Here is a 22,260-nt window from a genome sequence, read left to right as displayed (position 1 = left end):
TTTCATTGTGGCTGTTATCAGGAATTAAGTGACAGCGGGCAGTGATGTTCTCTCGTACATCCGCTGTTGCACAGGTCGTGCTCCTTTCAAGTTTAATCGCAAAGCAAAAGGCAATCATATGTGTCCCCACTCATGATATATCTCCACTGACATACAAATGCAAACAATCTTTGGTTATTAATTAAAAAAGTTCTTCTTTTACAAGAGGGGAAAATTTCACCATGAGACGAATTAGTCTTTTTGGTTGAACCTAACAGATCCATGTATTTATCCACTGACTAACAAAATCCCAGTACTGACAGTGTTAGATATAGATATAGATCAAGGTATCAAATTATTTTATTATTTTATTTATATATTTATTGGGGGGCTTGAATTGGTCATCAAAGAATGACTATTTATAACAGTAAAAGATAATTTGACATTATCTGCATGTAACTTTATTAATAATCACAAGTTTCGCCACTTCGTGAAGTTTGATCTTTATCTAAGTTACAATAATGAACAAACACAATCTGTTTTAACTAATAACACACAAATTATTGTATTGTTGTTGTACATATTGAATGCATCATTCAAACATTCACAGTGTAGGTTGGAAAAAGTAAGTGAACCCATAGGCTAATAACGTCAACAATAGAGTTAGGATCCAATTAATGAAATGAGATTGAAGGTTTGGGTTAGAGCTACTTTGACTTATAAAAAGCACTCCAACGATCTGAGTTTGCTATTCACAAGAAGCATCTGCTGATGTGGACCATGAAAAAAAAATAAGATCTCAGAAGACCTACGATCAAGAATTTTAGCTTTCTATAAATCTGGAAATGGTTACAAAGTTATCTCAGAGAGCTTAGATATTTATATGTCCACAGTTAGACAAACTGTCTATAAATGGAGATGATTTAGTACTGTGGCTACTCTCCCAAGCGGCCGTCCAACCAAGATGACTCAAAAGGTACACTGCAAAATGCTCAATGAGGTAAAAAAAAAAGAGTGACAGCTAAAGACTTGAAGGAATCATTGGAAGGGGTTAAAAATCTCTGTTCATGAGTCTACTATACAGAAAACATTAAACAGGCATGGTGTCTATGGCAGGACATCATGAAGGAAGCCTGCTGCATGCCTGAAGTTTGCCAAAATGTTTTGTGAACTGATGAGACTACAGTTGATTTTTTCAGAAGAACACGCAGCACAACGTATGCCATAAAAATAGCACCGCATACCAACATGAAAACATCAACCCAACGGTGAAGTATGATGGAAGGAGTTTCATGATTTGGGGCTGCTTTGGTCCTTCTGGGCCTGGACCGTTTGCCATCATTGAGGGGAACAACTATTCCAAGGGTTCACAAACTGGGTAAGTTACTCAAAATAAATTATTCCATCAGAAATTGCTAATTTATTTCTAAAATTGAAATCAGATTACTTCATCGAAAAAGAAATTACATTACTAATTAATTTTAAGTACTTTTAAGTACTTTACTTTCTACAAAACTTTTAACAGAAAGGTTTATTTTTCCGCCCAATTCATAATAATGTCTATATTTATTTCTTGTTTATTGCCCCACTCAAGTCATACATTCAGTACCACATGTTTCTCCCTTACAATGACTTGTTAGGGGCCGCACACCCTTCAGCTGTTACAGAAACATAAACAGATGTACATATGAGCATATGAGTTTTAAATATATTCTAATATTATGGATTTAGAAAAATTTGTAATTCAAGTAATGTACTTAAAGTAATGTACACTTACTAAGTAACTGTAATCTGATTACACAATTAAAATGTAATGCATCACACTAGTTTTCTACTTAATAGCAGTTAGATTACATCTATTAATTACTTTGTAATTAGATTACACCCATCACTGATTACAACAATTTAGATTTGTTTATGAGTTGTACAGGTACAGATTTAAAGTCAACTTATTTTACTTCCATAATGTGATGTATTTTTGGGTGAAACAGGTGGACTTTATTTTATCCACCTGGAATTGGTTGGACAATTAAAAGTGATCTCTATATGACAGGTTGTAAAAAAATAAGATGGCTTGGTCACATCAGCTGAAAATGAAAGTCGTTTTCAGAGGTGGTGCAAGTTATTACATTTAGATGAAAGATTACGAAGACACTTTTTTTTTTTTTTTTTTTTTTTTGTAATAACTTGAACTGATGAATTGTGTGCAATGTGACCAGGAATGTGTATTACATAAAACGAGGTTACAGATTATTTCATTTTGCCATTGAAATGAAAGTGTGTTTTTAACAAAGTCTTTAGGTTTTGAATGTAATATACACTGGTGGCCAAAAGTTTGGAATAATGTACAGATTTTGCTGTTTCAGATGGAAATTGGTACTTTAATTCGCCAAAGTGGCATTCAACAGATCACAAAGTATAGTCAGGACATTACTGATGTAAAAAAACAGCACCATCACTATTTGAAAAAAGTAATTTTTGATCGAATCTAGACAGGCCCCATTTCCAGCAGCCATCACTCCAACACCTTATCCTTGAGTAATAATGTTAAATTGCTAATTTGGTACTAGAAAATCACTTGCCATTATATCAAACACAGCTGAAAGCTATTTGGTTCGTTAAATTAAGCTTAACATTGTCTTTGTGTTTGTTTCTGAGTTGTCACAGTATGCAATAGACTGGCATGTCTTAAGGTCAATATTAGGTCAAAAATGGCAGAAAAGAAACAGATTTCTCTAGAAACTCGTCAGTCAGTCATTGTTTTGAGGAATGAAGGCTAAATAATGCTTGAAAGCTGTCATTGCTACACGTGGAGGATTTTTTGATGAGAACTCTTTGAAGTAGTTTAAGAAGTTCTGAAAAAAAAATTTCAAATTGTAATAGTAATTTTACATTGTGATCAGTTGAATGCCACTTTGGTGAATAAAAGTACCAATTTCTTTCCATAAGAGTGAAATCTGTACATTATTCCAAACTTCTGGCCGCCAGTGTACTTTTCTAGTATCTCACCTTTTTGTTTAAAATACAAAGATTTTTGTATTTATAATATGAAGCACTAGATCAAAACTCAAACAAAACAGTCATAAGGAAGACCCTCTTCTCTGTTAACAGATGTCCACCACACAAGTATTGTCTACACGTCTATTAAGAACCATCAAGGATTGTAAAAACTTGTAAGATTTATCTGTGGGGGAATAAAAAGAAAGACCTCATGTGAGAGCATCTATAGACCTTCGCACAAAAGATAACGCTGACACACAGGTTGACAGGGAGGGTCGTTTATGCTAGAAAGCAAAAGGGAGTTAAAGAGCAAAGAACAACCATCTGCACAAAATCCTCACTGCTTTCTCCAGTTCCACTTCAATCCTGTTCATATTATAGACCTCCTGCTCTCTGCGGATCCCCCTTTGAACCGAGTCAGATAAAAAATTTGACCTCGGTCAAAGTCATAAACCCGTCTTTTAAGCTCCCTTACTCATTGTGGTGACCAGAGGAAATACAGAAATTTAGAAGCATATGACTAAAGTCACAACATAAGCCTAAAAATGAAATACTTAATGGAATATTCGGGGTTAAATAGTCATAGTTAAGCTTTGTCAACAGGATCTGTGGCTTATCATCGATTATTACAGCAGCAAAAAAAAAAAAAAAAACTTTAAAAGAAATTAAAGAATGTGTTGTAAGTTATGAACTTAAACTGGAAGTCTATGGGCCCGGCATACAACAGTTGCCCCTTAGACTTCCATTGTAAGGGCATTTCTGTACAAACACACGTTTTTAAGCAATTTGTATTTAATGTGAAATATTGCCCAAACCTAACAAAAAACCCCAAATTGAACTAATTTCAAAACCTCGAGTCATAAAAGCACTCCCAAAGTTTCACTAACCCTTTATGGTAGGGTGTAGCCATATGGAAACTTTTTACATTTATTTTCTTTCACTTTCTTACCTTTCATAATGCATGGTTGGAAATTAAAGGGCAGTCTTTAAAGTAATCCCCCCTCCATAATTATCATTTTAATACAAATAAAAAAATCAGGTGGTAAAAGTTAATTAACGATTACTAGGGTCTTCTCAGGAGAAAAACCTCAGAAGCAATATTCTCCATTTGATCTCCATTCCACCTTGCTGTCGAGGAGAAATAAGATATTAAAGAGATCTTATTTATATTATTTATTTTTTCTACTGGAAAATAAGCCAGAATAGAACTACAAAAAGGGAGTAACTGAGCTGTGTTGTAATACAGGTACTGAAAATGCAATGTCTCTATACATATAGGGCAACACAGAGAGTTCTGCACTGAACTAATACATTAAGGAATAACCTAATGTATGTTTTCAATTTCGCTCTAACTACAGTGCCAACAGAGTATTTTTAACCACATCAGAAGGCCAGTGGGCTACTGCAGCCAGCACAGATGTGACTATAAGAACAAGTAGCTGATTGCTGAGAAACGTGCTTTGATTCAGAGCAGCTCTGCACACATAAAAAACCATCAGCAGCTCTGGGGCCAACTGTGGCACTGTGAATTGAGCAGGTTTGATTCCCAGACTAGATTTACGGCAGCTCAGGCTCACTGCACAGACTGTTGGGCTGGACTCTGTATATCATGTGTAGCAGGGATACAATGGCAGTGTGTGTGTGTATTGCACATGTTGAGGAGAGAAGAGCAGGAGTCAAAGCTTTCAAAAACAGACAATAAACAAACCCGACAGGTGCAGGAGCCCTTATGTGAATAGCCCAAATACATGTGCCTTTATGTACCAACCAAAAACGAATGCATATGTTCAAGCAAACACTTTTATATCAACAATGTCATCAGCAATGATACACTGAATGGTGGTAACCTGAAATTGTTACCTTAAAGAGATAGTTCACCCAAAATTGAAAATTCTCTCATTATTTACTCACCCTCATGCCATCCCAGATATGTATGACTTTCTTTCTTCTGCAGAACACTAAAGACGATTTTTAGAAGAACATCTCAGCTCTGTAGGTCCATGCAATTAAAATAAGAAGCTCCAAAAATACATAAAAGTATTCCATAAAATTCCAGTGGTTAAATCCATATCTTTAGAAGTGACATGATTGGTGTGGATGAAATACAGATCAATATTTAAGTCTTTTTTACTATAAATCTCCACTTTCACTTTAACATTCTTCTTCTTTTGTTTTTGGCCATTCACATTCTTCATGCATATCACCACCTACTGGGCAAGGAGGATAATTTATATTAAAAAAGGACTTAAATATTGATCTGTTTCTCAACCAAACCTATCATATCGCTTCTGAAGACATGGATTAAACCACTGGATTCATAAGGATTACTTTTAATTGCCCTTTATGTGCTTTTTGGAGCCTTAAAAGTTTTGATCACCATTCACTTGCATTGTATGGACCTATTGGAAATATTCTTCTAAATTTCTTTGTTTGTGTTCTGCAGAAGAAAGAAAGTCATACACATCTGGGATGGCATGAGGGTGAGTAAATGATGAGAGATTTTTCTTTTTTTTTGGTTTACTAACACTTTAAGGAGCTATTTTTACCAGTTTAACCCTTAAAATTAGTTTTGCTGATGTAATGTGATGTACTCAGGTTGATTCATTGATGTAAATAATTTTTTTTGACTTGAATTAAACCAGTTAATATAGATGTTACCACATGAAGGAAATGTTTTATGTAGCATATCTTTAGTGTTTTTTTTAACCTAGTCATGAAAATATTTCACCTCAAAATCCAAAAAAAAAAAAAAAATAAATAATTTATTGCATAAAGAAAATGAAACGGGGTGGGGGTGTGGGATTAGCCATAGCCCAATTTCCCCAATTTATTTTCAATGATGATTCTCATTTCTCTAATTCAGTATTTTGTTTTATTTTATTTACATTTTTTGGAAACACTTTACCATTAGGTAGCATTTGTTAACATAAGTTAATGACATTAGTTCATATGAACTAACAATGAAGATTGCTTTTACAGCATTTATTAATCTTGGTAAATATGAAATGCAACATATACTAATACATTTTTAAAATCAAAAGTTGTATGTTAACATTAGTTCATGGATTATAATAATGAAAAATTGTTTTTAATAAATTTTGATTTTCTAAGATTAAAAAATACTTTATATATATATATATATTGCTCATTGTTAGTTCATGATACATAATGCATTTACTAATGTTAAAAGACTGAACCTTATTGTAAAGTATTACCTTCTTTTGTTTTCTTTTTTTTTTTTTTTTTTTTTTTACAATGAAGAAATTACTTTGATATAATGATTATTTATTTAAATCAGCATGACGACAGTACAAGAAACACTACCGTGGTATATAAAAATTTTACAATCTAAATAATAATAATAAAATATTTTAATCTATCACAATATTGTTCTTTTTTTAATGCAATAAATAATCTATAATTCCTAATTTAGATTTCCTAAATGCAAAGCATAATTTCATAATTTTTCTTACAGGTTTTGCGAGGTTCACCTAGTTTTTAAAAACAGAAAGACAACATATAATTTCAATACTTTATTACATTTTTTAAATCAACTGAAAAAAATGAATTCTACCACCAGAAGTCACATTTTGAACATTATTTTTCTCATGTTTTCCAAACAACAACAGCATCACTCTGTGAGCTACAGTATATTCATGTGTACTATTTACTGCCAGAGGAACAGGCTCAAACTCGCAGTGCACTGTGCCGACAGGAGTACGGGAGGTTTTCAAAGCTACTCCACCTGATGGTGGTTTAAGAGGACAGTTTGGTAGTTACATGACCAGTTGTGAGAGGTTTTGTGTCCAGTTAATGAGTTCCATCCAAAATAATCCAGATTGGCTTGCTCTTCAAAAGGCCCTCCACCAAAGGCCTTTGTGACTCAACATATTGTTTGTCTGTGTTTTTGAAGATTACTCATGATGTCATTGAAACCCAATAGACTGAGGAAATGATTTGGCGCCCAGTCTCAGAGAATAGAAAATAATCTAAGACCACTGCTGAATTAGAGGTGAAGACACGCGTCTCGCACATGATCAAATTGACAAATCTTAGATACTTTCTTCTCATACTTGCTCCCAATTTAATGTACAGAGACAACTATGAGTAAGTAAGCCATTCGTAGGCTGTGTAAACACTGTGGCTCTGTCAAACATTGCTCTGATTGAGTAGCTCAACTCAACAGCACTGGCTCAACCAATGGTGTGAGTTTGGGGCTGGACTATCTATCTATTTGTGTTTGGGAAACCTGCTTGGAAGCAGTTGTTATTTTCTCAGTTCTGGTTGATGCCGCTATCCACGCAGAAACTGCACGTTGTGGATTTAAAGGTCTTAGTGAGTATGTGTTTTGCTAAGCCATATTGAGTTAACCTTTACTGCATGATCACCACAAAGGAAATGACAAGAACAAAATGTTTGGCCATTCCTTTTTAGCTAGCCTCAACTAACCTCAGCCAAACCCTCATATTTCAACATTTCTGGTCAAGCACTGGTGTAGGGTCACCAGTTATGTAAGCAGCTACCATAGTGTGAAGCCTTAGCGCTATCAATGCTCAATTTTTCATTTAATTTCATTATTCAGAGACATTTACAGTAATTGCCAAAGTGCACAGAGCAAGCTGTCACTGAAATAGAAATAAACAAATACACTTTCTAATACTGTTCACATAAGATTTCCCAAACTTGGGAAGAGCGGGTAATATCTTTCAGTAAAAATAATAATAACAATTATTAGAATAAAAACACCAAAATATCCATTTAACCTTAAACTGAAATACAAACTGAAGAAAAGGACTATTAATAAAAAATGTGTTTGACATGTACACCACTACAGTAGCAATTCCTGAATGATATACATGCAGTTTTTTTTCAATCATTTCATATTGGTACAAACAGCATATTTACACCACATTGAGAGACTCTACTTGGAGTTCCTTTTGAATTCTACACACATTTAGCAGCATAGAATACATTGATCAGTCTTAGCAGCCATAACTCATAGAGTAATGGCAACTTGCAGTGTACAATGGAGTCTTTTTAACATCCAAATCCTGAGTGACCAAAGTGTCTTAATTCAGTAGTTTAAAAAATAAGTCAATCTCAACTCTCAAAACTGAGTGTCAGTTGTCCCTTTTGCTTTGTGCCAAAGGTTCCACATCCAGAAGTTTATCCAGAAGTTTAAGGACAGAAATGGTCTTCATTGGAAAATCAATAAGCCCCCTGCCAGGCTTTGAGGTCTTTGTAAGTTTGTTGTGTCATATTAAAAGTATCCATATAAAGATCTATGAAATATTTGAGGTGTAGTGAGGATGGTTGTGCAAGCACGTCCTTCAAAGGTGATTTAGTGGTTTCAGGTCCTTTTGAAAATGATTGACTGTCAACAGAGTAAATGGCTCTGCCAAAAAGTAGCACTGATGGAGTTTATCATTTAACAGGAAAATGGCTCATGAATTGGCTTATGATTATTCTACACAGCCTGAGTACATTAAAAGTCCTGCCTCTAAAATCACTACTTTTCATGGATTTCCTTGGGTTGCTACCAAGTGTGTGTATTTTTCTCAAAGGGCCACCAAAGTGGTTGTTACCAAAGCGATATTCAGTATGTTGGGAGTTTATAACCAGATCAAGGCACAAGATAATTATCACCATTCATTTATCACCATTCATCCCATATCTCAACCACATGTACATGAGGATACTTATGTTGCCTTAAGGAAAAACTTACTTATGAGATAAGTGTGCATGATTGGCACAACAATTGAAGTTACATTTCAAATTTTAGTAATAAGGTTAGTTACTGATTTTCAATTAAGTTGATTACTTTTAAGTAAATTACTTGAGTTACACATTTCGAAAATAGTATTATTTATGTATGAAGGGCGTACGCCGCCTAATAAGTCATTGTAAGAGAGAAATGTGTGATGCTGAGTGTATGACTTTTCTCCGAAAAGTGTTTTAGAAAGTAACTTATGTACGTAGTGATGGGATTCCTTTTTTGTGTATATAATCATTTAAGTAATCTTTTTACAATTTATAGAAGAAAATAGTAATTTGTAGTGGATTGCTTTTTTGAGTAACTTACCCAACAATGTATTTCACCATGCAAATATGTAAAAGACCCCATGAAATAGTTCGAAAAAATTAAATTTTCTTTCCTGTGTTGATGTATTTCTTTTATAACATGAAATTGAGCTCCAAAATTTCAAAGTGCTTGTCCTTTTTGCCAAGCCTTAAGTTTTATTTGGACCGTGGCAAAACCATGATTTGTTATAGCAGCATTTGCAGCTCACTCTACCTGATTGGTGGCAAGGATCAAGAGAGGATTATCGCTTCTGTGTGTGGGAAAAGGTGTGTGCATATCCACGTGCGTATCTGTGTGTTTATGATTACCAGCTTGAAAGTGTATGCCTAGTGGTTATTGGTGGATTTGAGTAAGCATGGGCGCACATATATGAGAGCATGTGTGGGTTGAAGTATGCGTTTAAAGTCGGCCTTTGCGGGGGAGCCGGAGTATGGCGCCCATGGCCCTGCTATAAAACGCTACAATAAGATTAACGAGTGATTGCCATGCCACATGCTGCTGTCGCTGCTATTCTGTCTGGCCCAACTGAGCGGTGACACTTGAAACCCCAGATCCAGAGTGCATCTGTTGTGTTTGCATGTGTACATGCGAGTGCTGCTATGTAGGTTTTAAATCTATTACAGTTAAAGGAACGGTTAATTTGCAGCTTTTTAAAATAGTTTGATCCCTCTTTTCACACCTTATTATGCAAGTAGAAGGTCAAAAATGAGAGATAACTATTAAGCTGAACAGACAGTGCTCATTGTACATAATTTTCAACACAACCCTCTGGCCTCATCTATGCTTTGAGTTTGACACTGAAAGAACACACCAAGACCCACACATGCAAAATGCTCTTTAAAGTCCACATGAAACTGCATTCGCACCCATTTTACTTCTGTAATAAGTAGTATTACTGAGGAAAACAGGAGAATGTAGGTGAGGACTTGAATGTAGAAATTATTTTAAATTAAAATTGTGATAATAAATTGAGCACAATAAGACCAGGAATGTGTTTTAATACAGAATATAGCAGGATGTAATCAAATATAAAAAAAAATTCAGTCATTGAAAAATGTATATTGATTAGCCACTATTCTGAATATATAGTATGTGTACTCCTCAAAGTCTATGGTGGTTAACGCCCTGGTAAATGGGGTCAATTTTGATTTCATGTTGACTTTAAAGGAATATTCTGGGAATAAATACCAGTTATGCTTAATTGATTGCATTTGTGGAATAATGTTGATTGCCAAAAATAATAATTTCGACTCCCGTTTCTTTAAAAAAAAAAAAGTAAAAATTGAGGTTACAGTAAGACACTTACAATGGAACTGAATGGGACCAATTTTTGGAGGTTTAAAGGCAGAAATGTGAAGCTAATAATTTTATAAAAGCACTTACATTAATTCTTCTGTTAAAACTTGTATTATTTGAGCTGTAAAGTTGTTTAAATCTTCATTTTTAAAGTTTTACGCATTATGTCGTCATGGCCACGAAGTTGTAAAATTGGCTATAACTTTACTCAGGTTTGTAAGTGATGTTATCACACTAAACACATTAACATATTATTTAAGTCTTGTGGCTATACCTTTTGAAAAAGTTACTATTTCAATGTTTACGGATTGGCCCCATTCACTTCCATTGTAAGTGCCTCGTAACCCAGATGTTTGCTTTTTTTTTTTAAAGAAACGGAGGGGCAAGTCAAAATAATTTTTGTGGTAATCAATATTACGCCAAAAATGCAGTCAATTGAACTTGCAAGTTAAGTTCAATTGACTGCATTTTTGGCGTAATATTGAACCCAGGCTAATTCTTTAAAAAACAGAAGTCAGACATTTCTTTCAAAGAAACTGATCTTCAAGATAATATTGGCCAGCATCTCCACAAACTTGCTCTACAGGGAGAAGATGCAGATGCACCCATTAAAAGACAAATAATCTGAAAACACTAAAACTGTCTTTAGGCCTCTTTGTTAATATCCTTCATACTCATAAGGGGCAGGATGTACCCTCATGCACCCTCATTCAAACCTGACACTGACACTGTACTGCTGTGTAGATGACAAGAAACTCCGGACAGAACATATACTAGGACTGCGCATGGCCTACATGGATTAGCCACTCAAACTAAAAGGCTGGGGAGCAAGGAGAGGCACTGAGAACTGAGTGTGTGTGTCTATGTGTGCATGTGTGACACTAATCTGTTAATCTTGTTAATGCCACTGCAGCTGGTGTCCTAACGTCCAACTCATGAAATAAAGGAAGGACAACTCAATAACCAACAGCTGTTTATCCTCAAAGTTTGCTGTCTATCACATACACATTCCCACTTGAATTTTCTTTGTTGGATGGTTTCATCTGGGGTGTCAGACTAAATGATAAAAGTTGGGAATTGTTTGCAAGGCAAAAAAAATCTACTGAAAAGGGCTGATGTTGGAAGTCATGCTACTAACCAGACGCAATGCAACAAGTTCCCAGTGACAAGCAATTTGTCAATCCACGCTGAACACATAACTGCTGTGCAAAGTGATACAATCACAGCCAATCAGAAGATTTGTGATGATTAATATACAGCTGTGAAGAGCAGGATTGTGGACCTGTGGGGTTTCACTTTGGGCGGGGCTACCCAGCGCAATGCAGCAGAAATGGAAAACAAGCGACCAACAAAATGTTCAGTCGTTAGTCGAGTGTTGTGGTTACATCTAGACATGACAAAAATTCAGATTTACACGGAAGAGGTGCTTTAGTCACTTGTCGCTTTGTTGCGTCACATCGCATCTGATTAGGACATGGTGTAACAGACAAAACCAAACTGATTATTACATTAATGTTTTAGCTACGATAACTGAATCAGAGGCAAAAGAAAATATTTGGGGTTAAAATTTGTTGTAAACACGCAGTGCTATTTTTCCAATTCTACTCCATAGACTCTTATCCATGTTTGCATTTTTCAGTTTTTTTCAGAATGATCAGCAATAGTCTCTTCACTAAGTGAAATGGCATATGGGGGAGCCAAAAAGATGGAATGATGGTAACATCAGGGGATGATGGTGGTTTAACGTAAGAAGAGACAATCTGCAACTTCTATTTTCATAAATCCAAAACTCTAGTGTAGTCTTGCAGTCCGCAACCTCCTTCGCTCTTCAGATCAGCAAAGACTTGCGTGAAGAAATGTGGGTCTGCATTGATGCGCAGCATCTTGGCACTGGTGACATCGATAATGGCCAGACAACGGTCCCAGAATGCCTCTTTACCTGCCTCCACGAGGAAGGGCTTGAGCGGATACGAGATCTCGTTGCCCATGTAGGAGTAGGACAAGTAGAGGCAGGTCAGCAGAATCGCTTGAAGCTCGTGCTCTGAAGACACAAGGTTACCATCCACCACATCACGACACAGCATGTACACAAAGACCACATTGGCTGGAGTGACAAAGGCCTGGTCCTGCCAGCCCTGGAGCAAGAGCGAGCGGTCTACAGCTCGCAACCACAGAACCGGATCAACAGGGGAGAGATGCTTGAGCCGATAGCAGCGTCCACAGAGAAACTCCCCCAGGCAACGAAGCAGCTCGCTGGTCGAGGCCTGGACGATCACACGCTTAGGTGAAGAAGTGCATGTAGGTGGAACCTTCTTTACAGAGGAGATCTGCTTAGATTTGCCATAGCCAACACTCCGACCCATGCCCAAGCCCAGACCTGCTGGACCGTCATAGCTGGTGAGGTTGGCGCAGGAGAGCGACTTCTTCACATTCTCGTGGTTGAGGTGCAAAATCGGATCCTTCTGATAGATGTTATTGTTGTTTAGTGGAGCCCGGAGAGCTGCCTGCCCTCCAGGGTAGCCTTTCTTGGTCTCGCCTCGCTTCTTTGTGGAGGCCACCAGCCGTTTCCATGTGAGAGCAGGGAGGAAGATGGAATGGCCACGTTTGAGACTGCGGTCCTTCTGAGTGTTCAAAGAGTGGCTGCTCAGGCTCGGGTAATGGCTTAGGGAACCGGGCCGGTCGTTATAGTAACCAGGTTTTCGGGGACCTGGCGAGAGGGACAGTACAGCACCCATGAGTCCAATGAAGTGCTCAAGCGGCCAGATGTGTGGGGTTATGTACCTCAAAAATAAAGTTCTGATTTGCTTGTTCTTCACGCTTCGAGAAGGTCAAGACTGGGCTGGTGAGGGGCATGGATGAGTTCCTGAGGAAATTATATGTAAATTATTTAAATTAGCATTATAATAAAGGACATCTTCAAATGATGGTTAAAAAAATTTAAATTCATGTAAATAAAGTGGAAAGTCTCTGACATTATTTTTTTGTGCATACAATGGGTTCAAAAATCTGAGAATTTTTTTTTTTAATTTAAAGGAAATTTCACCCCAAAAAATATGTCATCATTTACTCACCTTCATTACATCCCAGGTGTGTATGACTTTCTTCTGCTGAACACGAACAAAGATTTTTAAAAGAATATCTCAGCTCTGTAGGTCCATACAATGCCAAAGTAGGGAAATGGTGAATGGTGACTAAAACTTTGTAGCTCCAAAAAGCACAAAAGATCCAGTTGGTTTTGGGTGAGAAAAAGACCAAATTATAACTCCTATTTCACTGTACATCTTGCCTTTGCAGTCTCTAGGCACAATCATGCTTTCAAGCTCGATTCCTAGTGCTTGACTCATGCATAGAGCGCTAGATGGTGCTATAGGAAGTGTAATCAAGCTTGAAATCATGATCACCAAGGAGACTGCTGCTGTCAAGATTTATAGTGAAAAAGAGTTACATTTTGGTCTGTTCTCAGCCAAAACCAACTGGATCACTTCAAAAGACATTTGTTAAACCACTGGAGTCTTATGGATTACTTTTATTCTGACTTTATCTCCTTTTTGGAGCTTCAAAGACCTGATCACCATTCACTTGCATTGTATGGACCTACAGAGCTGAGATAATCTTCTAAAAATCTTCTTTTGTGTTCAGCAGAAGAAAGAAAGTCATACACATCTGGGATGGCATGAGGGTGAGAAAATGATGAGAGAAGTTTCATTTTTTGAAACAAAGTTTTAGGATTTTGCTACATTTATTATATGTAAATGACCTAAATTATCATTATAATAAATAAAGGACACCTTGAAATGATGGTTAATAAATGTAAATTCATGTAAATAAAGTGGGAAGGTTCTGACATAATTTTTTTTTATTACACAGTGGGTTCAAAAGTCTGAGACCACATTGAAAATCAGTATTTTTAAAATTTGAACCTGAAAATATACAAAGTTGAGCAATTTGATCTTTTTAAAAGAAATTAACGTTGAAGCACAGAGTGCCAACTCGAGTGCAGGGACATACTAAACACTAAAAATAAATAAAGAATAATTTAATGTTTTCAATTCAACTTTCACTCAAATGCTTATGTTGATAATATAATCTGTAATATAAAAAATTATATTAAAAATTGAAGCATTTTCACTAGTGGTCTGGTCTCAGACTTTTGAAAATGTGTAGTTGTTACTTTAAGAAGCAATATCTACCTGATCTGACCCATAACATTACTTTGTGGAACCTTTTATCAGGTTGATAGTCAATTTCAATAATATTTTGACTTGAATGAAACCAGTAGATGTTATCACATTAAATGCATTTTTAGGTTACCTGACAAAACTTTATTTTTTTGCATTGTACATGGGTGTGATACAGTTTTAAATGCAAAAGTTCACAATGTACTGATATTGTAGCAAGGCATATCACTTTAAAACATAGTAACCTCCAATTGTTACCTTAAGGAGCTATTTCTACCTGATCTTACCCTTAAAAAACATTTTGTTGGTGTAACCTAATGTAGTCAGGTTGATTTAGTGATGATAAATAATACTGTTGACATGAATCAAACAAGTTAATTTAGAAGTTACCAAATGAAGCACATTTTTCAGGTTAACATTTTTTCCCAGTTTATTTGTAGGTATTTTTTCTAAGCCCTACTAATGAGTCTCATGAGAAAACAAGGTGGAGTGTGACCTACTTTAACTAGATGGTCATTTGAACTACAGGCACATGTATAGTCTAAAACTTTTTTATTTAAAAAAAATGTCTTCTTTACACACACACAAACAAACTTGTTTGTATATCATTGTGGGGATTCTCCATAGACTTCCATGCATTTTATGGATTTTATACAGATCTAACAATAATTTCTATCCCTTAACCCTACCCCTCACAAAAACCTTTTTGCATTTTATATTTTCATTTGGTCCCCACAGTGTAGCATATACATGTACACACACACATACATACACACACACACACACACACACACACACACACACACACACACACACCCCTATGCATAACCTGTGGTCACAATTTATTTTACAGTGTTCATGTTACTGTTTTTACATTTCTAAAATTTCAATTCTATTGTAGAGCTGCTTGTGCTTGCATATTGTTATTAGTAATTTATAATAGCAACACTACCAGTAGGCCTATACCTGACACTTTAAGAAGTACTACAGTTATTGTTTCTGCAATAAAACATCGAATAAATCAAATGACAGAACGATGCTGAAAGGTCTTACACTGTTTGAAGATCTGTTATTGATTTATTGATGTATTATGATTTTACAGTAGCACCAAGTAACTGTAGTAACTATGCTAAGTGGGTTATCATAGTAAATCGGTAACACTTTACCATAAGGTTGTATTTGTTAACATTAGTTAATAACATTAGTTAACATGAACTATCAATGAAAAATGCTGTACAATACAATGTTCATTTCAACATTTAATAATACATTTTTAAAATCAAAATTTGTATATGTTAACATTAGTTAATGCAATATGAACTAACAATGATCAATTGCATTTTTATTAACTAGCATTAACAAAGTAAAAAAAAAAATGTAGTTCATTATTAGTTCATGATACTTAATGCATTAACTAATGTTAACGAATGGACCTTACTGTAAAGTGTTAGCGGTGAATGTTCAATGTGGCGCTCACCTGTTCGGCGGACATCAGAGCACAGTTGTCCAATCATGCGGCTTCGCTGCGTTCTGCACATCTTCTAAATGCGTTCAAACGCGCAACACATGCTTAGTGCATCAATGCTGGCATTAAATATCCTTTGTGTAAAGCCAGTCTCATTACAATGATGAAGTTAACTTGAGCGCATCCACCAGGAGCTGCAGTGTTCGCCCTGCCGACGTGCGCTCGAGCTTGGAATCCTTCACGTTCACTGATGTTGCACCGTTTTAAATATGTCCATTGTTCAGAATTGCCGCTCGTAAAGTATCCACATTTGAACACGAATTAAATGCACAGAGAGCGCATTTAGATGATCAAACTTTCATGGAAGTGCAGTTCAATCCCTCATAGTCCGCTTTGTGCTGTTTGAACAACAGTTTATGAAGTGTCTGTTTGTGTCAGTCGCACAAAATCACAACAATATGTATGCAAAGAGGTATTTATGCATTTAAGCATTTATATACAGCCTCCAGCTCTGGTGCTGAGAGCAGGATGAGTTTGCGATGCTGTTCTCCTCCGGTACTGCTCTGTGTAATAATGCGCTGCTCTGCACATCAAACTGTGTTCGTTAGAGGAGGCTCCTCCTCGCGGCGCGCACGACGTGTGACGCACCAATGTCACTGTGTATACTGTAACATACATAAGTACATCTAGTATGCACGAGTCATTCCTTCTGAGCAGTACATTTTAATGTCCCCATTATGTCTTAATATATTGGATAAAATATTAAACTCACAATTTTAAAGATATAAGTCAAATTAGTTTTTTTTAGTTTTTTTTTCTACAATGAAAGGGATAGTTCACCCAAAAATGATAATCATGCCACCTCAAACTCCTATGACTTTCTTTCTTCTGCGGAACACAACGGTTTTTTTAAGGATGTGTGAGGTGTTTTTGTCCATACAAGTCAATGGGATTAACAACTTTCAGAAAAGAACATAAAGGTAGCATAAAAGTGATCCAAGTGGTTTAATCCATGTCTTCTGAAGCGATACAATCACTATGGGTGAGAAACAAAGCAAAAATTTGTTCCAGTTTCACCCAGCTCTCCTATGCAGGTTCATGAAAGAAGCTTTTTTACGCATCCTTGCACTTGACGCAATGCTCACACGAGAACTAACGCATATGCCATACAATCAGAAGTTGGCATGAAATGAAAATTCACCCTATGTATTTTCTAAATGCATGTTATTGATCTTATTGTGAACGATTCATCCATGCATTTGCTTCATTTTATTTTATTTTATTTTTGATCTCTAATCTTTGACTTGTAATCTTTAATCAAAATGTCACAACTTGATCTTCCAGTGAAATGACGTGTGACGTATTCTCTCTGGTGACATATGCAGGACTTCTCTAATCAGTTAGTCCGCTTAAACCCCGCCCCTTTCTTATAAATACCACAACCTTGCGTAGAGTTGAACGAAACGTCAGTCGCATGTTGGGGAAGATGGCAAGGTGTATTTTCATCTGCTTTCCTTCAAAACTACCATATCTTCACCCAAACTTCCTTGGTTGCAGGTCAGCTGGCTTGAATTTACATTTCGAATGAGGAGGAATAACGGCAAATTCGCGGTTGTGTTCGAGACATTTCACGCCTGAATTGCTGAGGTGATCACTAATGCATACAATGCTTCGGATGCCTCTGGAGTTTTTTTTTTTTTGAATCTTTTTTTTGTAGTTATCTTGGGATGCACAGTATGAGTAGGTGTTTTTGTTTCCCTATATATTTAGTGCATTGTGATTCAAAACATTAAAATATGGTTATCTGTTACTCACCTGTTTTTCATCGGCTAAAGCCTCTTCGTAAGCAAAGACAGCGATGTGCTCATGCATTTATGTTGTCAGTTTGATCATAAATGTGTTGAGATCGCTGCTCAATTTCACTGATTACCAGCTCTGACTCGAGCAGCATGGTGGTAGGGGTTTGATAAACTGTTTCACTCAGAAATATGTCACAATACGGAAGTAAAGTCGGTCGCAACTTCCGTTTCATGCCGACTTTAAGAAATATTCCAGACCTGCGTATGAAATCACATATAGACCTTATTCATGGAAGCACCATCTTTGATTTTTAATGGGAATGACAATGAGGCTGTGAGGAATAAACTTACCATCTCTTCAATGGCACGCACAGTATAATGTTGTAAAAAGCTCCTAGATCACATCTGATGTTCCACAACTCATGTTGTCTGGAGTTTTTTGTCTACTATTTGTTCTTAGAAAGATATTTTTTCAATGTGTACTGGCGCACTATGGCTGCCATCACATCATCCAGGTGGATGCTGCACACTGGTGGTGGTTGAGGAGAGTCCCCTGTTCACTGTGTAAAGCGCTTTGAGTGTAGTGTCAGAAAAGCGCTATGTAAAGGTAACCTTCATTCAATGTTTTGTCCGCGGAACGATTCAAAAACACTTTAAACTGCAATACAGTCCATTGAAGAGATGGTATGTCTATTCCTCACAGCCTTGTTGTCATTCCTATTAAAAATCAAAGATGGCGGTGCTGTGAATAAGGTCTGCTTTTGATGAAGGACACACTTCTCGGCTGGTAAAACAGTACGTTCTTTAGGTATACATGTTAGTATGCTAAGATTTCAGACATACAGGGGGATGTGGGTATTGACCCGTGACCTGAATATATGATGTAATAACAACAACAAGTAGAAAATGCATTTTGTAAATAAATAAATAAAAAATAAAAAGTTAATAAAAAACTAAAGTAATACTTTGATATTACATTTTTTTCTCAGTTGATTTTATACATTTCTCCAAACTATAATCAGGGCTCTCAAAACAATTCACAGCCGACGAAACAGGCACTCAAGTTTGCAGAACAATTAAATTTCACTGCATAATGAAGCAACATATTCTTTCCTGATAATGCATCTATTCAAACTAAATACTAACATCAAAACTATAGATATGTTCTCTATTGAATTCATAACATTTTCAGCTATAGACACACAACTCTATGATTGAAATAACACATTTATCATAAAAATCCACAATAAAGTCCTTTTTCCATCTGTTTTTATAAAATGTCTCTAAATTTCTAGTTGTTCCTGCTCTTTCTCTGGAAGGATGATGATGAAGTTTACCGTAAAAAAAAACAAACAAAAAAAACATAAAACAAACACAAAAATAGCAGTCTTGCTAAATTGTATGGACCTAAGGCAGCACTATAAGCACAGATGGTACAGTAATTGTGGACATTGATTTTGGCATGCAGAGGAATGGCATTTCTCCCTCTTCTTTTTTGTTGAGATTGAAGTCACTGTAGATCTGCTCACATTAGGCCGAACACTTTGTGTGTCTCAGAGAGACCGTGATTCATAATATGATAAATTAGAGGAAGTATCAGATCATTTGAGCCTCTTCTGTGTCTTCTTTACTCTTCCACCCTGCTGTCCTCTTTCTCTCTGCTCACCATCATTACACCATCTCCATTTGGTCTTTCCTTAACTCTTTCAATGCAGTGCTCACCCCTGAAAGAGTTGAGAAAACCTTCCCCTTTTCTCATCTCTTCTTCCTCCTATTTTCTCTTCCTTTACCCACTCTACCTCTTCTCATTTTGCACCTCTTCTTCATGTTGTTCTTCCTCTTCTTCTTCTTCATCATCATTGTTTGTTTGCTCTGAATTTTTTCAGATAGCAAAGTCATGACAGTTGTGTGAAAAATTTAGTAAATTGCATTTTCTTTGCTGTGTGCAGAACACAGCAGATATCAATATGAAGAGATTTGACAACCTGATATGTGCATTTGAGAGTATGACTTTAATTTAGTTGTTTGTGTTAACTGTTTTGAAAGCATGGATTTTAGATTAGAGAAATTTGTATATAGTGTTTTGAGAAAATGAGGGAAATCAAGAAAAATGCACAATCTGTTTAGGACAATTACAAAGTGTTCAGATGGCTGTGTTAATTGCACTGAGAGCAGTGACCTGAGTTTAGAGAAATGCATAAAATCGATTGAGAAAAACTGTAAGACTTTGACTTTTCTTCTTTGTACCTTTGAGTAAGACACTTAACATCAGGTTGCTTGATGGTGGACTGTATTTGAACTAATCTATAAAGTGGATAAATATGAATATACTGAATGTGCAATCTCAAAGACCTGCAAAGTCTTTCCAGTCTCTACCAGAGAGACAACTGCATGAGAAAACTAATGCAAAAGATCAAGATCACAGATTTGCCAATGAGTCAAGATTATTTCTGATTAGCATGGGGATAATGTGTATTACAATTAATCATAATGAATATAATAGTATGTATAAGCATATTAATAAATATAGCCTATAATATAATCAATTATATTATATACTTTTATGAAATATAATTATTTTATATAGTTATTATGTTACACGAGTAAGCTACTCTGGCATTTCACAACACAGTAAAAATTCAAATGTGTAAACAGTCCCATTTTTTGCGTTTCTGTGACTTGCTGAAAAATGTCACGCAAATGCAGACAAAATCTACATATTCAGTTATATGCTACCCTCCAGTGACAGTGGTGGAAATTACATTTTAAACATTTTCAGAATATGATGGCAGACTCATTTTATTTACTAAGTTTAAGGCTAATTTTAAAGCTAGCGTGTATTAATCCTAAATACACAATTAAAAAGAAAACAAAATTGCATTATAAAAAAATAAATAAATAAATAAAAATCAACTTGGAAAAGACACACAATAATAATAAAAAAAAAAAAACCTTGATTTTTCTCATTTGTTTGGTTGTGGTCGTGGTGGAAATTACGCTACAGTAAATATTGAAATTGTTTATGTTTACTTCACTTTTTGTTAAGATTATGAGTTTTTAAAATACAATATTTTTATGATGAATTTTCATATTTTAAGATTGAAAGTGTGGGGCTGGGACTGTAAAATAATTCAATCTTCCTATAGCTTTAATGTGACCATCATGCAGCAAAAAGAATATATATTTTCAATATTAACCCATATGGGACATAAAGTGGCCGCAGCTAATAAATAAATAAATAAATAAAAAAGAAATATTTGCCATGAGCCTTTTTTATGGTTAGAGAGAGGTACAGTCAGTTTCTACTCAGTTATGACATTATATTTGAGGTAAAGCAGCTGCTAATTGTCTAGATTCACGGATCTCCGCAGGGCTCTTGTTTGCTTAGGGAAGGTTTACACGACAACGATGTACTAAAAACGGAAACGTTTTTCCTTTGCGTTTTTTAAAAGTTTCGCGTACAGACGACAACGTTGTCAAAACGATCCCCGTTCACACGGATCCGCGAAAACAACTAAAGCTGCGTTCACACTGCCAGCGACATCGCGCGAGACTGCAACACGATCCTATTCATTTTCAATGAGATCACAGCGACTTCCGGCGACAAGAGCTGCCGCGGCCGTTGGCGACAGAGATCGCCGTGGAGAGCGACAAGACAAGTTGAGAAAATGTAAACTTTATGCAAATGACGAGCGACATTCAGGAGCAACTGCCAATGAGAGTGAAGACAGCAGAGCTCAAGTCATCTGTCTCCTAACAGACTGGGGAGGAGTGCGTTGAAGACAGAGAAGTTTCAGCGTCGTGAGGGATTTTTACTGTTCTATATAATTTGTCCGTAACAACATGCATGGATAAAATAAAACACTGATGCATGGAAAAGCGTGTCAGAAACGGTCTGCATTCCGAGTGAGTTTGATTCATTCATTCATGATAGATTGATTGTCTTATTAATGATTTAATACACTGAACACTGCTGCGCATTTTATAAAACACTCTACACTGCAGAATGTAAAATTTTAGAGATGAGAAATGATTCCTTGTCAAACTGTAAAGATATCTTAATTTAACCGGTATTAGGTCTCATCCGTGATCAAATTTTTAAACATTATTGCCAGACGTGCAGTCCTCCAAAAACGTTACAGCGACAAACAGTAGGAACGCCCACTAGTGACACAGATCACAGAGTCTAGCGACACCAAGTCACAAAGTTGCTTGCAGTGTGAACGCAGCTTTAAAATGCTGTTTAATGCATGGCAGGCCAGTAGTTGGCGATGTCACTTTGTAAAGAAACACTACGCGCCTGCGCACATAAGCATTCTTCCACAGAGCGGTGAATACAAACAATGAAGATGGCGAAAGCATCGAGCAATTTTGTCAGGACAAAATCTTGAGCAGCACAAACACAGTCCTGCAGTCCGCCATTGTAGTTTTGAATGTCTCGCGCGTTGTTTTGAAGTACTC

At 36.1% G+C, this 22,260-nt stretch overlaps 2 protein-coding genes across 2 annotated transcripts in view; both read right to left on the bottom strand.

Annotated features, from left to right (window-relative positions):
- Positions 1–22,260, bottom strand: part of LOC127425669 (DNA-directed RNA polymerase III subunit RPC7-like) — a 307,967-nt gene that overhangs the window by 169,074 nt on the left and 116,633 nt on the right. The window lies entirely within an intron of this gene.
- Positions 10,861–16,545, bottom strand: si:dkeyp-92c9.2 (uncharacterized protein LOC571482 homolog). The gene is made up of 2 exons (XM_051671869.1): positions 16,013–16,545; positions 10,861–13,220 (listed from the first exon to the last, which is right to left on the bottom strand). Exon 2 carries the CDS (start codon positions 13,090–13,092, stop codon positions 12,133–12,135), a length of 960 nt encoding a protein of 319 aa, XP_051527829.1. The 5' UTR covers positions 13,093–13,220; positions 16,013–16,545; the 3' UTR covers positions 10,861–12,132.

Source organism: Myxocyprinus asiaticus, chromosome 34, assembly GCF_019703515.2.
Source record: "Myxocyprinus asiaticus isolate MX2 ecotype Aquarium Trade chromosome 34, UBuf_Myxa_2, whole genome shotgun sequence".
Lineage (NCBI taxonomy): Eukaryota > Metazoa > Chordata > Actinopteri > Cypriniformes > Catostomidae > Myxocyprinus > Myxocyprinus asiaticus.
The sequence above is the reverse complement of the archived record's forward strand: the minus strand, read 5'-3'. Positions and strand labels throughout refer to the sequence as shown.

Coding starts and splice junctions, on each gene's coding strand:
- si:dkeyp-92c9.2 (XM_051671869.1), bottom strand. CDS start 13,092: ATGGGTGCTGTACTGTCCCTCTCGCCAGGTCCCCGAAAACCTGGTTAC.